Raw genomic sequence first — 20,553 nt, 5'->3', positions numbered from 1 at the left:
TTCAGTTCAAAGGGGACAAAAGTACTTTACCAGAAAAATGTAAGCATGAAGTGCGAAAAAGCCATCCCAAATTTATTCTCAAAACATCAACAGAAATGCATCAGATACTCAAAACTACAGAATTCTTAAGTCATACATTCACAATGCAGAAACGTGACACTTGGGATGCCTTTGGCATGTTCGACGTAACAATATCCATTTTACAGTGTAAACAGGTACTGTTGTGTTCTTACTTACAAGTCCAGCAGGAAAGGCACAACATGGCAAAAATAGATCATAAACAAGAATCAGGTGCAACAACATTACACAAACTTTTGGTGATCTGCATTTTGGAGGGGGGGGAGGCCTTCCACAATTGAGACTGGACTCAAAGGATTTCCTGCAGTCAGAAATCAGACTTCTTTCCATCATTCAGTCCTTTAATACCAAATGCTTAGTTGTTCTTCAATCTAGCTTTAGATTTTGTTACCTACACAGATCCAGCAAATGTAAGAAGAGTGAAAAATAAGTCCACGAAGTCTTCAGGTGCTTCCACTAATACATCAGGTTTTGGTTTCATATAGTGCATGGAAGCATCTGCTTGAATCTCAGTTCATTACAGTGGTCATTTATAGAAAAATAGACACTACATCTACAAAGAAAAAAAATGAGGTAGATAACTTAGAATCCAGAGGGCTATCCCAATAACCTTCATACAATACACATGGGTCACCATGGTTTTGTGATGTAATGCAAGTGCACTAATCACCAAGAAACTTAATGACCAAAGTGGGAATGCCATCCAAAAAAACCCACAAAACATTAAACTTAGGTGTGAGTACTTTTGTATTTAAATACAGGTTTACACAAACTGATCTCCTAAATAACTCAAAATTTAAAAAAACAAAAACAAAAACGTTCCTCTTGCTAAAGGAAACCAGTTCCAAAGCTTAGATGCAACAGTCATCTGAGATTCCTTGCAGAGCTTTCAGACCTGACCTTCTCTTTCTAGAGGAGAAAGAGAGGAAAAGTATATACATACCTACCCATGCTTCTTCAGGGCTCTTGGTACAAATAATATTTTAGGAGAAACTGCACATCTTTGGAAGGAGTAGTTTTGGCACTATTCTTAAGGGACTGTCCAAGTATTAAATAAGCAGCAGTCAACAATACAAGAGTATTCAGTTATTAGGAGCAATGATCAAAGGGGGAAAAAAGCCAGTAAAAGATCTTTTTACAGCTTCGGAGGCAAATAAAAATAAAAAAAATCTGTAGCCATATAGTAAAAAGTACATTAAAAAAAACAAAACAAAAAACAAAAACCCCACACAAAGACTCTATTTCTAAAAGGGTGGCAGACATTCTAGAATATTTACCCGCATAGTAAGTTTTCGTGTTGTCCGTAAATACAAAGTTTTTCCATGAACAGTAGGTTGTTTCTACTGTGTTCCAAACCCCCAAAGATTTCAGTTTAAACAGAGGCAAATGTTATAATCTTTGGAATTTCAAGTTGTGAAACTTCTGTAAGGCTGTACACATTAAAGTCACACGTAACAAGGAATACTTTGCAAGACCCGCATCTTTCCAAATAAGAGGATTATTTTTTTTTTTTATTATTATTACTACTTTTGCAAAGCAACATCATGATTGTACTGTGGGCAACTCTTACAAAGACAACCATAAAATCATTTGCATGTCAATAGGAAAATAGGAGGTTGAGATGGAATCTCTTAAAAATATATGTTTGTAAATATATTTGCTCTTTCTGCATTTCACCTTCACAAAGAGTTTTTCTAACTAACAGCAATTTTGTTCTCCTCCATGAAGTGAGGGAACTGGTGTTTTGGCACATTGTCTGCAGCAGCACCACCAGCCTTCTCCATATCCGAGCTAATTCCAGACTGGGACCCATCTATCTTGGAGACTGTTGCAGTATTTATTGCAGAGCCACCCCCAATGGTGACTGGAAGGGAAGGTATGCCACCACTCTGGATCACTGAAATCTCATTAGTCTTCATTGCCAAGCCATTGCTGAGTACTGCTGCATACTGGTTCCATACTGTGGGATCAATGTTCACTGAAGGAGGCACTATATCCTTTGGAAACATTTCAGATACCTTCTTTGGATCATTCCCCAACAGAGCCATGGGATTATCAATGGATAATCTTCTTCCACGCCTGGCAGAGTTATTCCACATGTGAGTTCCAACATGGACCTTGCAGAAGAGGGGGTAGGAGAAGTTAGAGGATGAGAGCTATCATAATTCTTAGCTCCTGTTCTAGTCTATCCAAGTTCTTATACCTCACCAGCACTAGGGTATCTGAGCCTCAAGATAAAGTAAAGCCAAACATTCAGAGGAATGTTTATGTAGTTCTGTACTCAAACTACAGCAAAATCTTTGTTTAGATCTTTGTTACTGTAGAATGGCTTATATGCCCTACATGTTCTTGTTTACTTTCACCTGAAGTAGAACAAAAAGAGGGAAAGCAAGAACAGAAGTAGTCAGTTACTTAGTGCATGGGAAGAGTTTATTTTTTCCTCTACACAATTTAAGATACATTGGTTCTTAAGAATAGGCTACAGGGAATATTGGCAAGGCAAGGACTTATAGAAATGGTTTTACAAAAAGTTTAGCAGGAATAGAATTTTGGCAGCTAAAACACTCCTGTGTAGTTGGAAAACACAAAATAGCATATTACTGCACAAACACAGAACCTCCTGAAAGACCACCCACCTACAAACAAGCAGCTATCCGTGCCCCAGTCTTCATTTTGTTTTCTAAGTTTGAGCATCTCTTTTCTCTCCTCCTCCTCCACTCCTTATAGAGTGCTTATGCAAAGGCTGTTAAAGAGGAAGAATCTTGAAGCTCTACAGTGTCAAACCATAGTGTGGGTGGGGAAGCTAAGTGTTCCTTAAAAGATAAATGGATTAATCTGATAAACAGGAGCACGATAGGCAATTTTTTGTGCTTAACTGAAATCCCTGAACATTGTTTGTTGCAGAACTTTGCTCCAGTGACAGCCATTTCAACAGGGGACTCTCAATGTGCTCCAAGCAATAGTGGAGCCTATAACATGTTTCATTAAGGTGAACAATGATCATTGCTTAAAAGTGTGGGTTTGAAAGAATCAGATCAAATACAGTTTTGGTTTTTTAAACAGGGTTTTTCCCTGCATGCTGAGGTATCATCTAGATATGGGCTTCGGCTACTAAATTCAGATCCCACACCCACACCATGGTTCAGGAACATTTGGAGGCAGGGTTTCTAAACAAAGCAGTTATAAGTTGCAGTTAAAAGTTACAGTTCTTCCCCTACAGGGTTTTTGTTTTTGTTTTTTAAAGTAGATTTAGGCTGATCTCAAGGCCTACTAGAGAGCTGTATGATCCTTGCATATTGAGAGACTATAGTAAACTCTGTCTTAAATGACCACCCAGAGGGCCAAGAGAAATTATTAGTGACCATCTTTAAAGTGTGGACGATTATGATTAGGAGGAATAGAAGCATTTTAGCGAGGTTGTTTAAGAGACTCTTAGTGAAGGTGATTCCAAAGGCAGGCATCAGCACACCTCAGCCCCCTTAAGAATTGCTTACCTTCAGGTTTCCTTTTGTGGTAAAGGCTCTCCCACAGATGGTGCATGCAAATGGCTTTTCACCAGTATGGGTCCGTTCATGAATCTGAAGAGCACTTGCAGAGGAGAAGTTCTTCCCACACGTAGTGCAGATGTGCTGTTTAGCTGGACGGCAAAGCTTAGGCCGTGGCACCAGGAGAGGGGGAACACCAGGTGATAAAGTTGGTGGGCCAATAAAATGGCTAGTGCTAATAGGACGCTCACTAGGCATTTCCACTTTTATGAGGGCTGGTGGTGCCCTGACAAAAGCAGCATGAATGCTGCTGTGACCTGAAGAGAAAGAACACACACATTAGGCTACCCCCACTACACATTTCAGCTCTGTTTAAGCTTTGGAAGCAAGATATTGGGTCCAGATTTTTGAAGGTGCACAAGCCCAACACTCAATGCACATGCAAGCTGTAATTTGCAGGCACACTGGTGCTAATGGGTTGTAGATCTGTGAGGCAAGAGGGAGATGGGGTTCTTCAAATATGTCCCTTTGCATTCAGGATTTAACAACTTTCTCCCTGATCCAAAAAGCTCAGACACAGCATTCGCGATGCTAGGTTTACACTTCATATACTAGTACTGAACAGTCTGTTCTATGGTTTATCAACACTGAAGTGTCTGGTTTAGAGAGCTAATTAATAACTTTAGGACAAAATGCAAGATACTGAGCACAACTCCCATTGCAGTAAATGGGATGAGTGTGTGTGTGATCACTAGGCAGCAGGAGGTTACAACTTGAAAACGTGTGTGTGTGTGTGTGTGTGAGAGACTTTACCTTCAAATGGGAATTTGAAACTAGGAAGGAGATTTTCAGCGGCTTGCAGAGCAACAAGCACCATGTGCCTTTTGAAAAGGAACCAAACCAGCAGGATGGGGGGGTCTTACTCCCACCGGTCCTCTGAGGAGCTCCCCTCCAGATGGTTTTGTTAGTTGTGGGGAGTGCAGCTACTGGTCATAACTCACCATACTCTCCATTTGGGAAGTGTAACCCAGGTTCTTCTTTGATGACCTTTCGACCAATATTGCCATAAGTTAGATCCAAAGCGCCAGCCCCTTCCATCTCTGCAAGATGGTTTTCAGGGCCCTCAGCTTTATTTCCCATGCCAGCATCTTCTTGACTGTTGAAACCTGGTGACTTTGACCTAATGCTTTCAGATTGGCTATTGGCTGGGGACAATGCCTGGAATGAAGCAGATTCAGAGGCGGCAGGACTCCTGCCATTTTGATAATCTGGATCACCTGCCACAGAGGAAGAATCATTCGTCATGCCATCACTTTCTGCTGAACCATTGTCGCTAGACTTCAGGCTGCTTTGCCGTTGCAAGTTCAAAGCTGAATTTACCATTTTCATTTGGTTCTCCAGAGCTGCAATCCCAGAAAATGCTGTGCCTGGAGATTCTGACTGTGCATCATATGGAATTGGTGGTTTCAAAGAGTTGCTAGGGCCATCCTGAGAGTCTAGGTCTTCTTCCATCTCTTCTACGTTTTCCATGTTCTCACCTGGGCGAGTCAGGTCTCCATTCTTCTCAGTCACAGTAGGATCCACATCAGTATTATCACAAGTGTTTTCCGGCATAGGTGTATTGGGAATTTGTCCCCCCATATGCATGCGAATATGCTGCTGCAATACAACTGCATTTGTAAACTTCTTCTGACAAATTGGACAGGAATGTTGCATCTTTAGGGGGGTGTTTGCCCGGTGGACACCATAATGAGTCTTAAGGTTACCTTTTGTTGAGAAGGCACGGCCACAAATTTTACACTTGAATGGCCTCTCTCCAGTGTGAGTACGGTAATGCATTTTGAGTGAACTCTGGCAGCTCAGCACTCTGTGACAGATGAGGCACTCATTGGGGTCTGTGGTGGACTTGTCAATATTCTCAACCAATTGCTGTAGCTTAGATGTTTCTGAACCTTGCTCACTTGCTCCACTTACATGGAAGACACTCACACTGCAGCTAGCTTGCGGTGAGCTCAGGCTCTGCTCAGTTCCAGACTCGTGACTCGCTGCTCCTGATGAGGAAGAACCACCTTCGCTTTCTGGAGAAGGCCTTGGCTGCATGTCACTTGAAAATGTGCTGGCAAGAGACTCCTTGATGCATGCTAGACTGGAGATATTCTGAGGCAAGCCAGTACCTACTGAGGTAGGTAGTGATGCCAGAATAGGCTTGCTGTCCACAATTAGGTTAGACTCATCCAGTGGTACAGACATTCCATATGGGATTCCACTGCTGGTGGGCACATTGTCCAAATGCTCAGGTACTGGATAGGGATTCATTTTAATGTGAGGGTACTTATCTTTATGACGCTGAAAATGCACTTTAAGGTTTCCTTTGGTTGTAAATCTGTTACCACAAATGTTACACTTGTAGGGTCTTTCGCCAGTGTGGGAGCGGAGGTGTATCTGCAAAGCACTATCGTTGCCAAAGACCTTGCCGCAGAACTTGCACTTATGTTTAAAGAAAGGTTCTTCAGTGTTTGGTTTGCTTTCAGACACGCTGATATTGGGGGGCTTCCCTTTCCCTTTCTTTGAGGGATCAATCACTGAAGAAACTGCTGAGAGTGGGTTTTGGAAGATGACAGAGCTGGATGATTGAGGTAGTAAAGGGTTTGGAAAACGAGACATAGAACTTGGGAGGCTTCTGTTTGCTTCAGGTTTCAGGGAGAAGGAAGAAGAAAGCCCACTGGCTACTGAGCCAGCAGTTGGAATGACCATGTTAGAATGAGGTAGTTTTCCATGCTTCAAGGATTCCAGTGATAGGCTTTGGCTTCCAGCTTTTTGTCCAATTAAAGCAACAGCAGCAGACAGCTGCTGAGACATCTGAGCACCCAAAGCTTTTAGTGGATCAGTAGCAGCTACTATTGAAGGATGTAGGGCATGAGGAGCCATCATGGCAATCTGAATACGGATTTGCTCTGTGAGCTGAATTTGCTGGAGTTGCTGCTGCTGCAAGCACACGAGCTGTTCAAGGATCATTGGAATAGCATTAAAACTGGCTGCTGAGGAAGAGATAGCATCAGAGGTACGTTGATTCACAGCCACTTTAGTGCCACGTATTGTCTGCAAAGTCACATTAGTGTTTGGTACTTTGGATTTTGGTAAATAGCGTAGCCCATGAGTTGCAGGAGTAACAGGAGGTTCTGTTTTTAGATACATTCCTCCCACTGCTTCAGTATCAACTTTCCCCTCTCTCTTCTCCACAGAACCAGTGCAACTCTTTGACTGACTGTCCTTGGCTGGCTGGCTATCCTGTCGATCATTTGGAAAGCTCTCTGTAGAGGCTCCAGGGAAGTCTTCAGGGGGTATTGTTCCTTCACTATCATTCATGATTAGGACAGGTGGATTTTTAGTGCAATTTTTCTTATGCTCAAGGAATTCAGAGAGATCAAAGAACTCTGCACAACATTTCTCACAGATATTAGTTTCTTCTGTTCGGCACCTTTTGGAACTCATTTCACCATCTCCATCACCTGGGGCGTTTTGTGGACTCCCTAAGGAGGGGGGAGAAAAAAAAAAAAAAGTCAAGTATTCCCTATGTATACATACATCTAGCACATGGGTAAGTTTTTTCCAGGTTAAGGCTGTAAGTAAGCCAAGAATTGAAAAGCTATAAATGCAAGATAATGGGAGCTTAGACACATGGACCAAATGCAAACCTCGGAGATGGGATTCCCAAGTCCTATCCCAAGCTCTGCTACTGATTCACTTTGAAGCTTGCTCAAGGTCACATTACGTCGTTTGTCTGTGAAAGTGGTATACTTTCCTACTGTCCGCCTTGTGATGGAAAGAGGAGCGATGTTACCTCCTAATTCAAATGGGGGAAACTAGGTCACTAGAAGTCTCTTTACACATGTAAAAATAGAAATGGGTGCTCTAACTAAGAGTGCTTGGATGAGTTGTTTTTTAAACAACTCAAGGCAAGAAAGTAATGGAGTGCATACACGATTGTTTACTTTGTATTTAAAATTCATAAATTATGTTATTTAGAGGGTCAATGGCCAAATTCTAGCAAAGCCATATGAAGCTGTGAATCACTAGAATTAACATACATCGTAACTGCCTTCCATTTTATGAAGATTCCATTGAAGCACATAACCACTGCAGATAGAAACAATGAAGCTGCAATTATTCTCCAATATTACAGTATACGAGGTATTTTATGAAAAGGGTTGATAGAACGAATAAACCTGGTGTTATAGTCCATAAACTAGAAATCAATGGAGAACTAATCATGTTAAGTAGATTACAGCTCTTATAATAATGAGACTTTTTGAAAGGAAACACTTCCTTTCAAGCAAATCAGACTGTATAAACACAAGACAAACCTTTGTGTGAATACTAGTTTGTTTAATTTAATGCTACTTTTAAGGGAAAGGGCTAATAAAGCCTACATTTTTAACATTCATGTGGAACAACTTTAAAGCTTCATCTTGTTCTAAGAAAGAGCACATATTATATATAGATACACACACACACACACACTATTTTAGCATATACCAGAGGTTGCCAAACTGCAACTCTTTTATAGTTAAAGTGTGGCTCACAGAGCCTGCCCCCCTCCCCCACCTACCAGGCTGGCTTCTGCCCTGCAGTGGAGTGGTGGGGCTAGGGGCTTCTGCCCAGTGGGGAAGGGGGCTAGGTGCTTCAGGAGGTACCTGCTGGGGCTCGGGGCTTCCACCCCACTCTTGCTGAAACCCTGAGCACCAACAGATACCTCCCATGGGGCTGAAGCCCTGAGCCCCACCACCCTACTGCAGGGCAGAAGCCCGGAGCAGGCTCTCCGACTTTGAGCAGCATATTAGAATCTTCAGGAGGATCAGAGTGTAGGCCAGGGGTGGCCAAACCTTAACAGAAAGGGGAAGTAGTATAATAATTTAACACTTAGAGTATCGAGAGTGGACAACTCACTACAGGATGGATTTGCAGTGTTGTTGGAACTACGTTGGTCTCAGAACATTGGAGAGACAAGGTGGGTGTTCAGTGTCACCAAATTCTTTTGACTTTTATGACAACTTTCAGGATATTTGGTATATGCATTGTAGTTGTAGCTGTGTTGATCCCAGGATATTAGGTGGGAAGGTAATATCTTGTATTGGACAAACTTCTGTTGGTGAGAGAAACAAGCTTTTGAGCTACATGGAGCTCTTTTCCCACCTTGTCTCTGTACAAGGTGGGTTGCAAGATAAGCATTCCACTGTGAACTACACCCACTTTGGAATTTATGTAACAGCACTCGCCTGTCAGAGACAGTCTGTGGGGTGCAGGAAGCAGAAAGTTTATGTTTTGTAAATTAGACAAGAACCCAGGTGTAATCACTTCCCCCTTCAATGTGCCAAAAGCTGAAGAGGAATTTTCCTGTTTTTCCAGACTTTTCTGGTTCCCCTCCCCTCCAAACTACATAGACTTTTAAAAATTCTGCAGAAAGATTTGAGGGGAAAATTTTACCTTGGTCTGAAAAAGGTGTTAACACTCATCCAAATGACCCTGATTTAGAGCCTTAAGCGCCTTAGGTCAGCGGACACCCAGGAGCCACTCATCAACTCACCATTGATGAGTTATGTCACATTTATTATCCCAACTTTAACAAGAAATCCCACAGTAATCGTATACTTCCATCAGTTGTGTTTTCACCTCAGAAGGCTGCAGCCCTATTTTATTCGTTAACAAGTTCCCCTTTCCTGCCACCAACCTATACACACAGCACTGGAGACATTCTATCTTCTACCAGGAAGCCATAAAGTGCCCTCTGGCCACACACTGTGTGACCCTTTGATCACAGAGGCACTTTGTTTGAGTTTCATCTTTATAGGTCAATGGTGTAGAGGCCTGACACTGTATGGCTTCAGTAGGAGTTCAGGGTGTTCAGCACCTCACAAGATCCGGTCCAATAATGCCAATAACCCAGGGACTGGAGTTATTTCAGTAGTATTGGATGCTGCATTTTAGTAACTAGACTATAGAGTAAGTGGTCACGATTATCACAGATCGTTGATAAGCTTAATTTTCCAGCTTACTTTAAAAAGGGTTCAACTGCAAAATAATTACAGCCCCTATATCAGAGATATAGGTTACCAGGCTGCACAACGTGCATCTTGTGTGTGCAAGGGGGGGGATTTACATGGACAGACATTTTTACACCTACAACTCAGGCGAGTGTATATAGTTTGGGCCAGAATAATTTCATGGAGGAGGATGCGCCAAACCTTGACATTTGGCTAGAGTAACAGAGAGTCAGTCATACACTCTCTCTCTCTCTCTCTCACACACACACGCTTTTATCAGCAATGAAAACGCAAGAAAGTGTTTAGGGTTGAAATCTGTAGTTGCCCAGAGAATGAAAGGCTTTGAAGGAGTTTCCTTAAGCTAGGTCAGGTTAAGAAAAATTCACAGTAACATTATAGTGGAGAGAGATATAATCTCTGCCTTACAATAGCTACCAAAACAAGGCCTGTATAAGAGCAACTGAAGTAATATGCGCCTCAGTGTAAGGGGCCTGAAGGGGAGTATGGACTAGATGGTGACCTCTTGGGTGCTTTCCAGCCCTATATTTCAGATTAGCAGAACTGCACATCAAACACAGAGGCAAGGTCTATACTGCAGACCTACATTGGTATAATAATGTCCTGTAGGGGTGTGAAAAATCTGCACCCCTGAGCGACACAGTTATACCAACCTAATCCCCCATCTAGACAGCACTATGTTAACAGGAGAAGCAGCTACTGCCTCTCGGGGAGGTGGATTAACTACGCTTAGAGGGAGGAGTTCCTGTTGGTATAGGAGTGTCTTCACTTAAGCGGTACAGCTCCACTGATGCAGCATTAAGCATAGACCTGCCCTGAAATACACAAAACAGAGCCTCCCGCAAAAAGAGAAAAATACAAACCACCACACAAAGCATTTCCTCTCCACACCCAGCAACTCTACCAAATTGTTTTTTAAACCTAGGGATAAATAGCCAGGCAGTCCCCTAAGCAAAAGGTAAAGTGCTAGATCATAGTGACCAACTCTCAGTGCTGCACCCAAAATATACAATCAGCTCTCCAAAGAAATAAGAAATAAACCACTGTAGCTAAAAATCCATTTTTCACTGAAAAAAATTTCACTCGGAAATTTCAGTCTCCTAAAAATTTAAGGCCCAACTTGATTCAGGACTTGGTCAACAGAAAGGGACCAACCGAAGTCAAACATGGACATTTTAGAACTCCATAAATTTAGTTCTACCCTTATCAATGATGAGGGAGAGTAAAATTGAGATTTTTTTTTTAAACAAACAAACAAACAAAAAAAATAGAAAAAACCCCACTGTCCTTCCTGGAACTAAGATGCACACTGACTCAAAAGGCTTTTTAGGCTCAAAGTTTCACAAGAACAATCTCACTCCCATCCAATATGTAACCCACCAAGCTGCAGGTTAAACCACCATAGCCTTTGTTCCAAACACTTGCAAATTTGGGATTAAGGCAGTGAGGTTTTTGTTCTGCCTGCAAAAAAACAGTATAACTTTGAGGGGGACTCTGATTTAACTTGACTGGATTAGAAAGATAAATGTGAATGGTAGCGTCCCCCTTGTATTGATAGTAGACTTGTTTTGGCAGAGGAGTACCTTGTATCAATTGAAATTAAACTGGTAAAAAAGGAGAAGCTATGGACCTAATCTGTAAACCCCCTCACACATATTCCAAAAAGGTGGAACAAAAATGTTGAGACCACAAAATTTTTCACGAAATGGGAGATCTTGGTTTCTGGCCAGCCCTAGTTAACTTCCCTCCGATACACTCATGTGGTCCCATATTGCTCATTTGTTTCCCTATTTTTGACAATCTCACATTCACTGGGTCTGAGAAGATCTGAATTCAATTCCCAGTATAGACTCCTGGGTAACCCTGGGAAAGACAGTGAGACACAGCCTTCCTCCCCGCCTCCAGATCTCCTCCCAATTGTGAAACGGAGGATACTTTTGTGCCTCACAGGGCAGAGGGTTGAATATAAATGAATCAATATTGGCAACTTGGGTGAGGTAATGTCTTTTTTGGACCAATTTCTGTTGGTGAGAGATACCAGTTTTTGAGCTCACGTAAAGCTCTTCTCCAGGTCTGGTAAGCTTAGGGCTAATCTACACTGGCAATGCTAAAGCGCTGCTTGCCTTGTGTGGTTGCACAGCACTGGGAGAGCTCAAAAAACCCACCTCCATGAGGGGTGTAGCTCCCCGCTCTGGGGCACTGTTTACACTGGCGCTTTACAGTGCTGCAACTTGCTGCGCTCTGAGGGGAGGGGGTGTGTGTGTTTTTTCACACCCGGGAGCGAGAAAGTTGCAGCACTGTTAATTGCCAGTGTAGACAAGCCCTTGGGCCAGGTGTACATTACAGACTTATGACTGTATAACAATCACTCAGGGGCGTGAAAAATCCACCCCCGAGAGACAAGGCTATGTCTACTATGTCTACACGGCGCAACTTTTAGCGACACAGCTGTGCTGCTACAGCCGTGCCGTTAAAAGGCGCACAGCCTACCTGCTGTTTGTCAGCGGGAGAGCGCTCTCCCACCCACAAAACTGCCACCCCAACGAGTGGTGGTGTCCACGGGAGAGCAGTCCTACCAGCACTTGTTGTCAGCAAAACTTGTGTCTTTTGGGGGTGTATGGGTGTTTTTTAAAAAACACCATTGAACAGCATGAAATTTGTCTTTCACTTGCCAGTGTAGATAAAACCATAGTTAGACCAACCTAACTCCCAGTGTACACAGTACTACAGTAACTCCTCGCTTAACACTGTAGTTATGTTCCTGAAAAATACTACTTTAAGTGAAATGATGTTAAGCTAATCCAATTTCCCCATAAGAATTAATGTAAACGGTGGGGGTTAGGTTCCAGGGAGATTTTTGTTCCACCAGACAAAAGATTATGTACATATACAGTACAAATTGTAAATAACTTTAAACAATTTAATACTGTACTCACCAATGATGTTTGTGAAACTTGGTTGAGGCAGGGGTGTAGTGGGGTCGGGCTGCAGGGGCTTAACCCATTCCGCCCGCCTGGCACGCTCCTTTGGGGGAGTGGGGTCGGGGGCTTCCCTGTTCCCCGGCTAGAACGCTAGGCGGACTGGGGCAAGCCCCCACGCCCTGACCCCGCTCCCTGGCTGGAACGCTAGGTGGAGCGGGGAAAGCCAAACAATCTTATAATGGAACATAATGCGACTTTAAATAGATCAGCAACCTAATAACAAAACAATGTTAACCAGGATGATTAAGTGAGGAGTTACTGTATGCCAGGAGACCACCAACCAACATAGCTACTGCCTCTTGGGTGAGGTGGATTAACTGAGCCAACAGGAGGTCAGCGTAATAGGGCTTGTCTACACTGGCAATTTACAACACACCCCTGAGCGCTGCAAGTTTCAGTGCTGTATACGCCCCTCATGGGAGTGATTTAAAAAAAAAAAAAAAAAAAAATCAAGTGCTGGGAGACCTCTCTCCCAGTGCTGTGCTGCAACCATATAAGCCACGTTAGTTAAAGCGTTGCCAGTGTGCACCGCTCCAGTGATGCAAGGTGTAAGACTGTTTAGCATTAAGTAGTTAACACATTTCAAGGGACCATTTATGGTAAAGTGGCCCATTAAACCCGTTCCTCCCTATGACTGGAGGGGTGGTGGGGTGTTAGTGGAATATAGATTGTAATAAACCATAAATCCAGTCTCTATTCAGTCCATGTTTAATATTTAGCAAAGTTATGAATTTAAGCCCCCAGGCTTGTCTTTTGAAAGTATTGTGTGTCCTGAGGACAGAGTGACAATCGTGCATTCAATAGTGGTAAAACAGTTGGGTACTATAGGTAGTGAGATCAGAGAAAGACAAAGAGTGATGAGCTTCTCTCTCACCAACAGAAGTTGGTCCATTAAAAGATATAGCCTCCCCCATCTTCTCTCTTTTATCCTGGAATTGACATGGCTATACCACCACCACAAACGTTCGAGATCCTAGACAGAGACGGGGGGGGGGGGGGAATCTGCTCTTAAAATAAATTAAAAAATTAAAAAAAAAAAGTCACCAGAGATCCTTGTTTTGATTTCTAGCTGCCACCTCCTCTTCCCAGTCTTGTAGGAACACTCCAGTGATTGCAATCAGGCCACCTCATTTACCAAAACATGCCTTGCTCTACCTACCCACCCTAGAAACAGTTATCAGTGACACATACTTAACAGTCTTAAAATGTAAGGTTACTTCTGTGCAAAGAAAGTTCACCATGCATGTCTACATCTGTGGAGAACTCTGTCCAAATACTGTAACAGTATTTGTCAAGTAGCAAGGGAATTCTGTTAGAACAGTTACTCATGCACTTAAGTTAACCCGCTCAAAAATGCTTCACAGGGATTGAACCTCTACTGTTTTCTATCCCCCCCTCCCCACCTTCGAATTTCAGGAATGTTATCTCTCAGCATCTAGTTATCCAATAAGTTAGAAGAATGCAGTAAACCCAGCAGGGGTTTTAGATTCAATCACTGCCAAAAGGATGGGGGGGAGAAGAGTCCACTATTGTGTAGGATAAGGTGGTAATTTAAAATAAGGTCTGATGAAATCTTTAGACTCAATTTTAAGTTTTTTAAAAAAAGTTTCCTAAAGACAATTAATAAAATACCCCACACCTTTTACCTGATTTAATTTGATTTAGTGGAGAGCTATCGGAAAGAAGAAAGAGGAGAGGAGGGTGGTTGGTCAGAGACCATGAAACAAAACAAAAAAACAAAAAACACCCACACACCAAATTTAAAGTGTCTACTTCACAGTAACTGAAGTTAATACCCAGTGAGGTTTCTTCATTTTTACAGAAATTTGATCAGTTTATCTATTCTCACTTTCCCAATAGTCACTGTTAGCATAATCATACACTCCTTTTCTTCCTTGCTTTCAAAAATTAATTTTAAATAATCAGTTTAGTAATTTCTAGTTTTGAAGGGCTCAACCAGCATTTAAAAAAATTAGACTAGACACTTTGTTCTCAAGTCTAGCAATGTCTGCAACAAACTCAAAGTGTGCTATTTTAAGCCTTTCAGGGGGAAAAAAAAAACAAAAAACAAACCCTCACAAGCACAGCGAAGAAAAATAGGACTGAATAAACGTGTCAAAACAGCTAACTACCAAGACCCATCTGCTTTAGTAAATAAGTTTGGCCCCCTCCCCAATTTTAAGAAATGCAGGTGGTTTATTTTAAAACATTTGAAGTTTCCAATAATGATTGGAGACAATGTAATTAAATCTCCCACAGCAGAAGTCAGTCAATACCAGTTTCCTACCCAAGAATAACCAGACAAGAGACTTCTTGTGCCTTATAATACTTTTAGTTTATAGGTTGTGAATTGTCTTCCAAGGTTTTAATCTCACCTTGTTAACAAACCTTTAAGAGTACTAATTAGGTTAACCCAGAATATATTAAAGTTTCACAAAAATTGCTTTGAAAATCTAAAGGTGCCAAATCATTTAGACAAATTTAAGACTCTAGCTATCCTCACATAAAAGAAGGATTTTGTAAAAACAGAGATTGCAACTCTTAAAAGTCTTACGACTAGATCTCTAAATTCCATGTCTTTGCATGATTAACCTTCTGGTGTAGTTTCAAAGGGCTTTAAAAACAAAGTTACTGAATGCCATGACAAACCCCTTTAAAATGTCTGCAGTTACCTGCTGAGGCTCAAAACTGAAAGCTTTAGCAAACACATGTTCTGATGCTGCTATTAACAACTGAGCTTAAAAGGCCGAACAGTGGAGGGCACTCATGTATTACACTGAAAACAATATCCATTTCTGGAGCCGGGAAGGCAGGTTAGCTCGATCAAAAATGACAAAAACCGTCTACTTTCTCCAGAACAAGAGATTGCAATTTAAAACAGCAGTAGCGACAAACATGCAACTAAAATTCATTCGTTATTGGTGGCTGGAACAAATTAATCATTCCCTAAGGACATGTAAATAAGTAGGTTACCATCTGCCCCCAAAACTATGCTAATTTAAAAACGGAGGTCGAAAAGTGCAGTGGTTAAAACAGCCTACAAAAGCTACCAACATTTTGGATTACACGCTGCAGGTAAACCCGAGTTCTTGGGTTTGCGGAGCGAAGAACATTTCGGAACCTAAGTTCAGGACAGACAGAGTCACTGCAACACCGAGTTATTTAATTTTCCCAGTGTGGAAAGAGCAGAACAGAGGACTCCAAAAGTCAATGAAACCTGCCTGGCTGCAACACCCCAGAGTGGAGGAAAGTCTTTTGCTCTACCTGACCCACCACGGTTTCTTCCTCAGCGCTCAATTACTTCCACCAGCCCGTCCTTCGCCCATAAACAAGGCGGCCCGAGACCACACTTAACACTAGTACAGTGTTTAAGACCAAGCTAAACGGCGCAAACCCCGCTGCCAAGGTCAATTGCATGAGAGTCCTAATTGTAAGCTTGACATCAACTTACCACCCACAGCAGGCAGGAGGAGGCAAAGGTTAGAGCAGCAGCTCTGTCAAAACGTCACATGCTGCAGGGTTTAGCAAGAGGACTTGATCAGGACAACCAATATAACGTTTCACTTACGTAAAAGGGAAAAAAACAAGACAGACATTTTCCCCCTTCCAGTCAGTCAGCCTGCCTTGCATGCTTCCCCCAATGGCTAGAATTTACAGCTCTGCACAGATTAGCCAGCCCCAGCACACCCCACAGCGCACAGTCAGCCCTGGATGCAGTAATGGTGACTGAACCCACCTAGAGCTCTGGTAGATTCAAACAGCACTAACTAGCTGTTAATTTAAACAGCAGCAACGGGCCACGGCAGGCGTGTTGAATTCTCAAGTTGGGCCGCACTGAATATTTCCATCAAATATAACCTGACCCGTCTCCGAGCGCTATCTGGCTTCACCTCACACCGACTCAATGGACAACTTTTGCAGCATAAATCATGTTTGCACCAGAAGTTCTGGAATCAGTGGCTCACATCTCTAAGGGCTCATTAACACAGTTTACTGCATGAAACCCATTGTTTTGAGAAGCTACAACTAAGAATACCTCCTTTATAGCAGCATGAGCTGAGAAAATATATTTTGAGAATTATTACAGAACTCAATTGTGGGGACCCCAGTGTGAATGGATGCCCACATACAGTATACAACTTCAGTTCTTAGCCTGGAAAGATTTTTTTTTATTATTATTTAAGAGTAGTATACTGCATTTTAAGAATCCTACATTTTAATGGCTGTAATCCAGTACAATGGGCAGTTTAAACCCTTTTGTGAAAATGCTAATTTCCCACTGTGTAGTATTATTCTCAAGTGACCACCTGCCGATTTTTTGACCTGTTAATCGATCACCAGGTTAGCAAAACCATTTTCTGGCACACTGCATTGTTCTCAGAGGTGGGTCTCAAATTGCTTTGCAAATGTTCTCTTGCAAAAGAGCGAGATAAGGGCTTGATTTTATTATTGCCATTATGCATATATTTGATCATTTCTCCGGCAATCTGGCAGGAATTTTAACTTTGTCATGGAGCTTCATCCCTTGGTATTTATGGACACACCTAGGTCGGAGAATATCTAGATTCTTCTGAAGAGTAGGAGATAAATTATGGTTAATCCTGAGTCCAGATTTTATTTTATTTTTTGGTATCACGTCAAGGCTGTTTTATTTAGCTAAGGGGTTCGTAGAGATGGTTTAACTCCCACCCACTTCTTCTGATCGTTATCACAAACAGTAGCGGAGAGATTTCTGCAACGGTTTCTATAACTTTGTTCCAAGCTGGTATTGTAGGAGTGGAGAAAGAGCAACAACAGTCAGGTAGCTCTGGCTCAGGATGGGCGGCACACTAGCCCCATTCTGCGGGGGTGGGAGGAAGGTTAAGAACAGAGGGAAATCTGCTCAGAGATTCACCAGCAGGGCTTCTGAATAATACAAAGTTTGGGCGGGGCACTGGGGGAAGGGGCAACCCGTCTGTCCACAAGTCCTTCAAGAGCAGGAGCCGTCATCTGCAGCTCTGAACACCATGTTATGCGTCTATGGGCGAAGGGGAAGCTACCATCCAACTTCAAAAGACCTTGGGGGGGGAATGTTCAAAGTTTTCTTTACAGATCGCCTAGTACTGCCAGTGACCCCTGGGTGGCGCAAGAAAGCAATTCAAGTTCCACAATAAATTAAAGTCAAGCAATGCGCTAGATTGTGGATACCGGGCTAATTTTGTCTGTTACAGATTGACAAGCCCCCCCCCCCCCCAAATGCCCATCGAACCTAAGGTAATGTAGCCAAAGCAAAAAAGTTAGGATTAAAAAAAAAAAAAAACCAAAAACCAAACACACTCCACCCCACTCTAGATATTTAATAGACTGACAGACATGCACACCCACCAGGCAAGTTCCAGAGATGGTGCTTTAAATTGCTGTCCTTCGAGACCTTGCAAAATCATTAAAAAACCCTGATAATACCTGTTACTCGAAAGGATGAGAAAAACCCTTCTCTTCTCCCTCCCCCACCCCCTCTGGAGTAACTCTGCAGCTTCAGGAGAGTTATTAACCCTTTTGTTTCAGCACAGCCCCCGGAGGTGACTCTCCAGCAGTGGGCAGAGATTTACATGTGGAAACATCACCTCCATCCCCCCAGCCTAACCATATGCACAAAGGAAAACAGTCATGCATTAAACATGGGATTTATTGCCTTCTGGCCAGCTTGCTGTTTCTTAAGTCACCATTAACCGGACCCAACAATTGGACATTTCGGCTCAAAGAAAGAAGGGGGGGGGGTGGAGGAGAGAAATAAGAATCCGAATCTCCTGCGGTTTGGGAATAGGCGGCTCCTGTTACATACATTGTTATTGATCATTTCTACCTATGCGGAAAAAGTGATCAAGCATTGAATTTGGGGAGTTATTTGAATATTTGACCTTTAAAAACAGAAGAGCCGACCCACAGAATTACAGAGTCCAGGTTGTTTAGGGTTAGTAAAATCCTGCGGACGCTCCCATCCCAAATATCTCGAGGCAGTTGGTGCTTTAATAATAATAAAATAATCTGAACTATTTACAAATCCCACCTTCATCTCTCTTGGGGACGGGACTGAAACTGACGATTCCTAATTGAGACCAGAGAAATTCACTGATCTACATAACCAGGCAAATTCAGTTCTAATAATACCAACCCCAAGTAGTTGCAGAGGTTGATATCCAGTCGGTCAATAGGAATTATGCGATGAGTGGCATTAGATCCGCACCGATTTTTTTTTTTAAAAGAGTAGGTTGAAATTTAAACTGACAATTAACAGTAAAGGAATCGGCCCATGCAGTCGTCTACAAGTGCTACAAATTCTCCCCAATTTAGCGATGCACCAACAGAAAAACCCTGGGAACATATGAGAAGAAGCTGCATAGTCTCGATGAAACTTTCAAACAGGATCCAGGAATTACAACTCTGCTCAATTCGTTTCTAACTAACAGCACTTATGCTAGGTGATCAATTCCACTCCCACCCATCCACCCCCGATTTCCCCCTCTGCGCACCCCGCTCCCAAAGATCAGGGATAACTTCATTGCAAACGTAATTTTCCCTTCCTCTAAAATACAAAGATCCAGAGCATCTAATAGTGGTTCCCGATATTAAAAGTCCCACACCACTCAAATACAAAACACACGCACACACACACACCACGTTAGCTCACCGGAGTTATTTTAGGAAGTCGGAAATCAAAGATGGCTGGAGGTCAGGCTACAAAAGGTCCAGGGCGATTGTGATCTCCAACCAAACTAGCCAAAGCAGGGGTTTTTTTTGTTTGTTTGTTTTTAAGAAATCCCCACCAAAAGAACCATAAAATAAATAGATCCAGAGAAACAAAACTAAAGCCTTTCCCTATGCCTGCGCTAAAGAGATGGTTTGCAACTCCTTTCTGTCTCTCCCCACCCCCACCCCCCAAAAAAATCTTTTCCGGCTGGGTAGGGTTTGGGGGTTCACCTTGCATTAGGCTACAACAAAACTGGCTGTATCAAGGCACGTAGCAGATCGCATCCTGCTTCCCTGGCATGAGACAAGGTAGAGAGCCCGGATTCCCGTCTAGAGCCAGCACACGTTAAACTTTAAGGGGGATGGGGAGGAAAGGCTTTCACACACACCCAACAGGGACGGCAGGGCAACACACAGAGAGATTTCGGCTGCGATCCGAGTGGTCAGCAAGGAGCAGCCATGGGGCTGGAGCTCTGGGCAGACCCACCGGACAGTTTTAAGGGGCGGGGGGGGGGAGGGAATCCCGTTGCGATTTCAGAAGAAAAAGGAGGATCAAGCCCGATATCAGTCGAACAATGATTGAAGATAAATGAGGGGTTGGGGTTTTTTTGGGGGGGGCAGATTATGGGAATAAATGGTACAAACGAGTGGTCAGTGTGGGGTCATGATCTCGAGCCGAATCCACTGCGTGTGGGGTGGGGGGAGGGGACGGAAAAAGCCACACACGCACCCACACAAAACCCCTTATTCCCTGGCTGATTTCTTTGCACATCTATTAAAGTTGGTAATTGGCAAGCCTCCGTCTCTTACTTTGCGCCTTACCACTTGCAGCATCTGGGGGCGGCTCCTCCTCGGAGTTGATGTGCTGGGGTTTCGCCTGCTTGCGTCTCGACATGGTGCACAAGCATCGGGAGCAAAATAGTAGCAATTATTTTCTTCACAACAAATTCCTAGAGTTGGGAAATTACCCCCCTTGGGCGGAATGCGCATGTCAGAGTAATTATGATTATCAATAATGCATTGCGATTTATCATGGGTCCCTGACAGCTGATTGGCCTGAGTCCAAAGGCTCACAGATTATTCAAATAAGGTCCATTGATCAGGGAGCAGAGGGGAACGCTGGGCATTGTAGTTTTCCCACTGCTGCTCTGTCCCATGCATGTGACAAAAGCGTGTGCTCCTAACATAGGTCTGGGGGAGCCAGTCTCATCATTTCCTACTACC

General features: G+C 42.9%; 1 protein-coding gene across 1 annotated transcript; it reads right to left on the bottom strand.

Moving 5' to 3' along the window:
- Positions 1 to 1,772: 1,772 nt before the first annotated feature.
- SALL4 (spalt like transcription factor 4) lies at positions 1,773 to 20,224 on the bottom strand. Its single transcript, XM_077832133.1, has 4 exons — positions 20,152 to 20,224; positions 4,565 to 7,093; positions 3,573 to 3,880; positions 1,773 to 2,195 (listed from the first exon to the last, which is right to left on the bottom strand). Exons 1-4 carry the CDS (start codon positions 20,222 to 20,224, stop codon positions 1,773 to 1,775), a joined length of 3,333 nt encoding a protein of 1,110 aa, XP_077688259.1.
- Between the last annotated feature and the right edge of the window lie 329 nt (positions 20,225 to 20,553).

This window comes from Eretmochelys imbricata, chromosome 13 (genome assembly GCF_965152235.1).
Source record: "Eretmochelys imbricata isolate rEreImb1 chromosome 13, rEreImb1.hap1, whole genome shotgun sequence".
Classification (NCBI taxonomy): domain Eukaryota; kingdom Metazoa; phylum Chordata; order Testudines; family Cheloniidae; genus Eretmochelys; species Eretmochelys imbricata.
The sequence above is the reverse complement of the archived record's forward strand: the minus strand, read 5'-3'. Positions and strand labels throughout refer to the sequence as shown.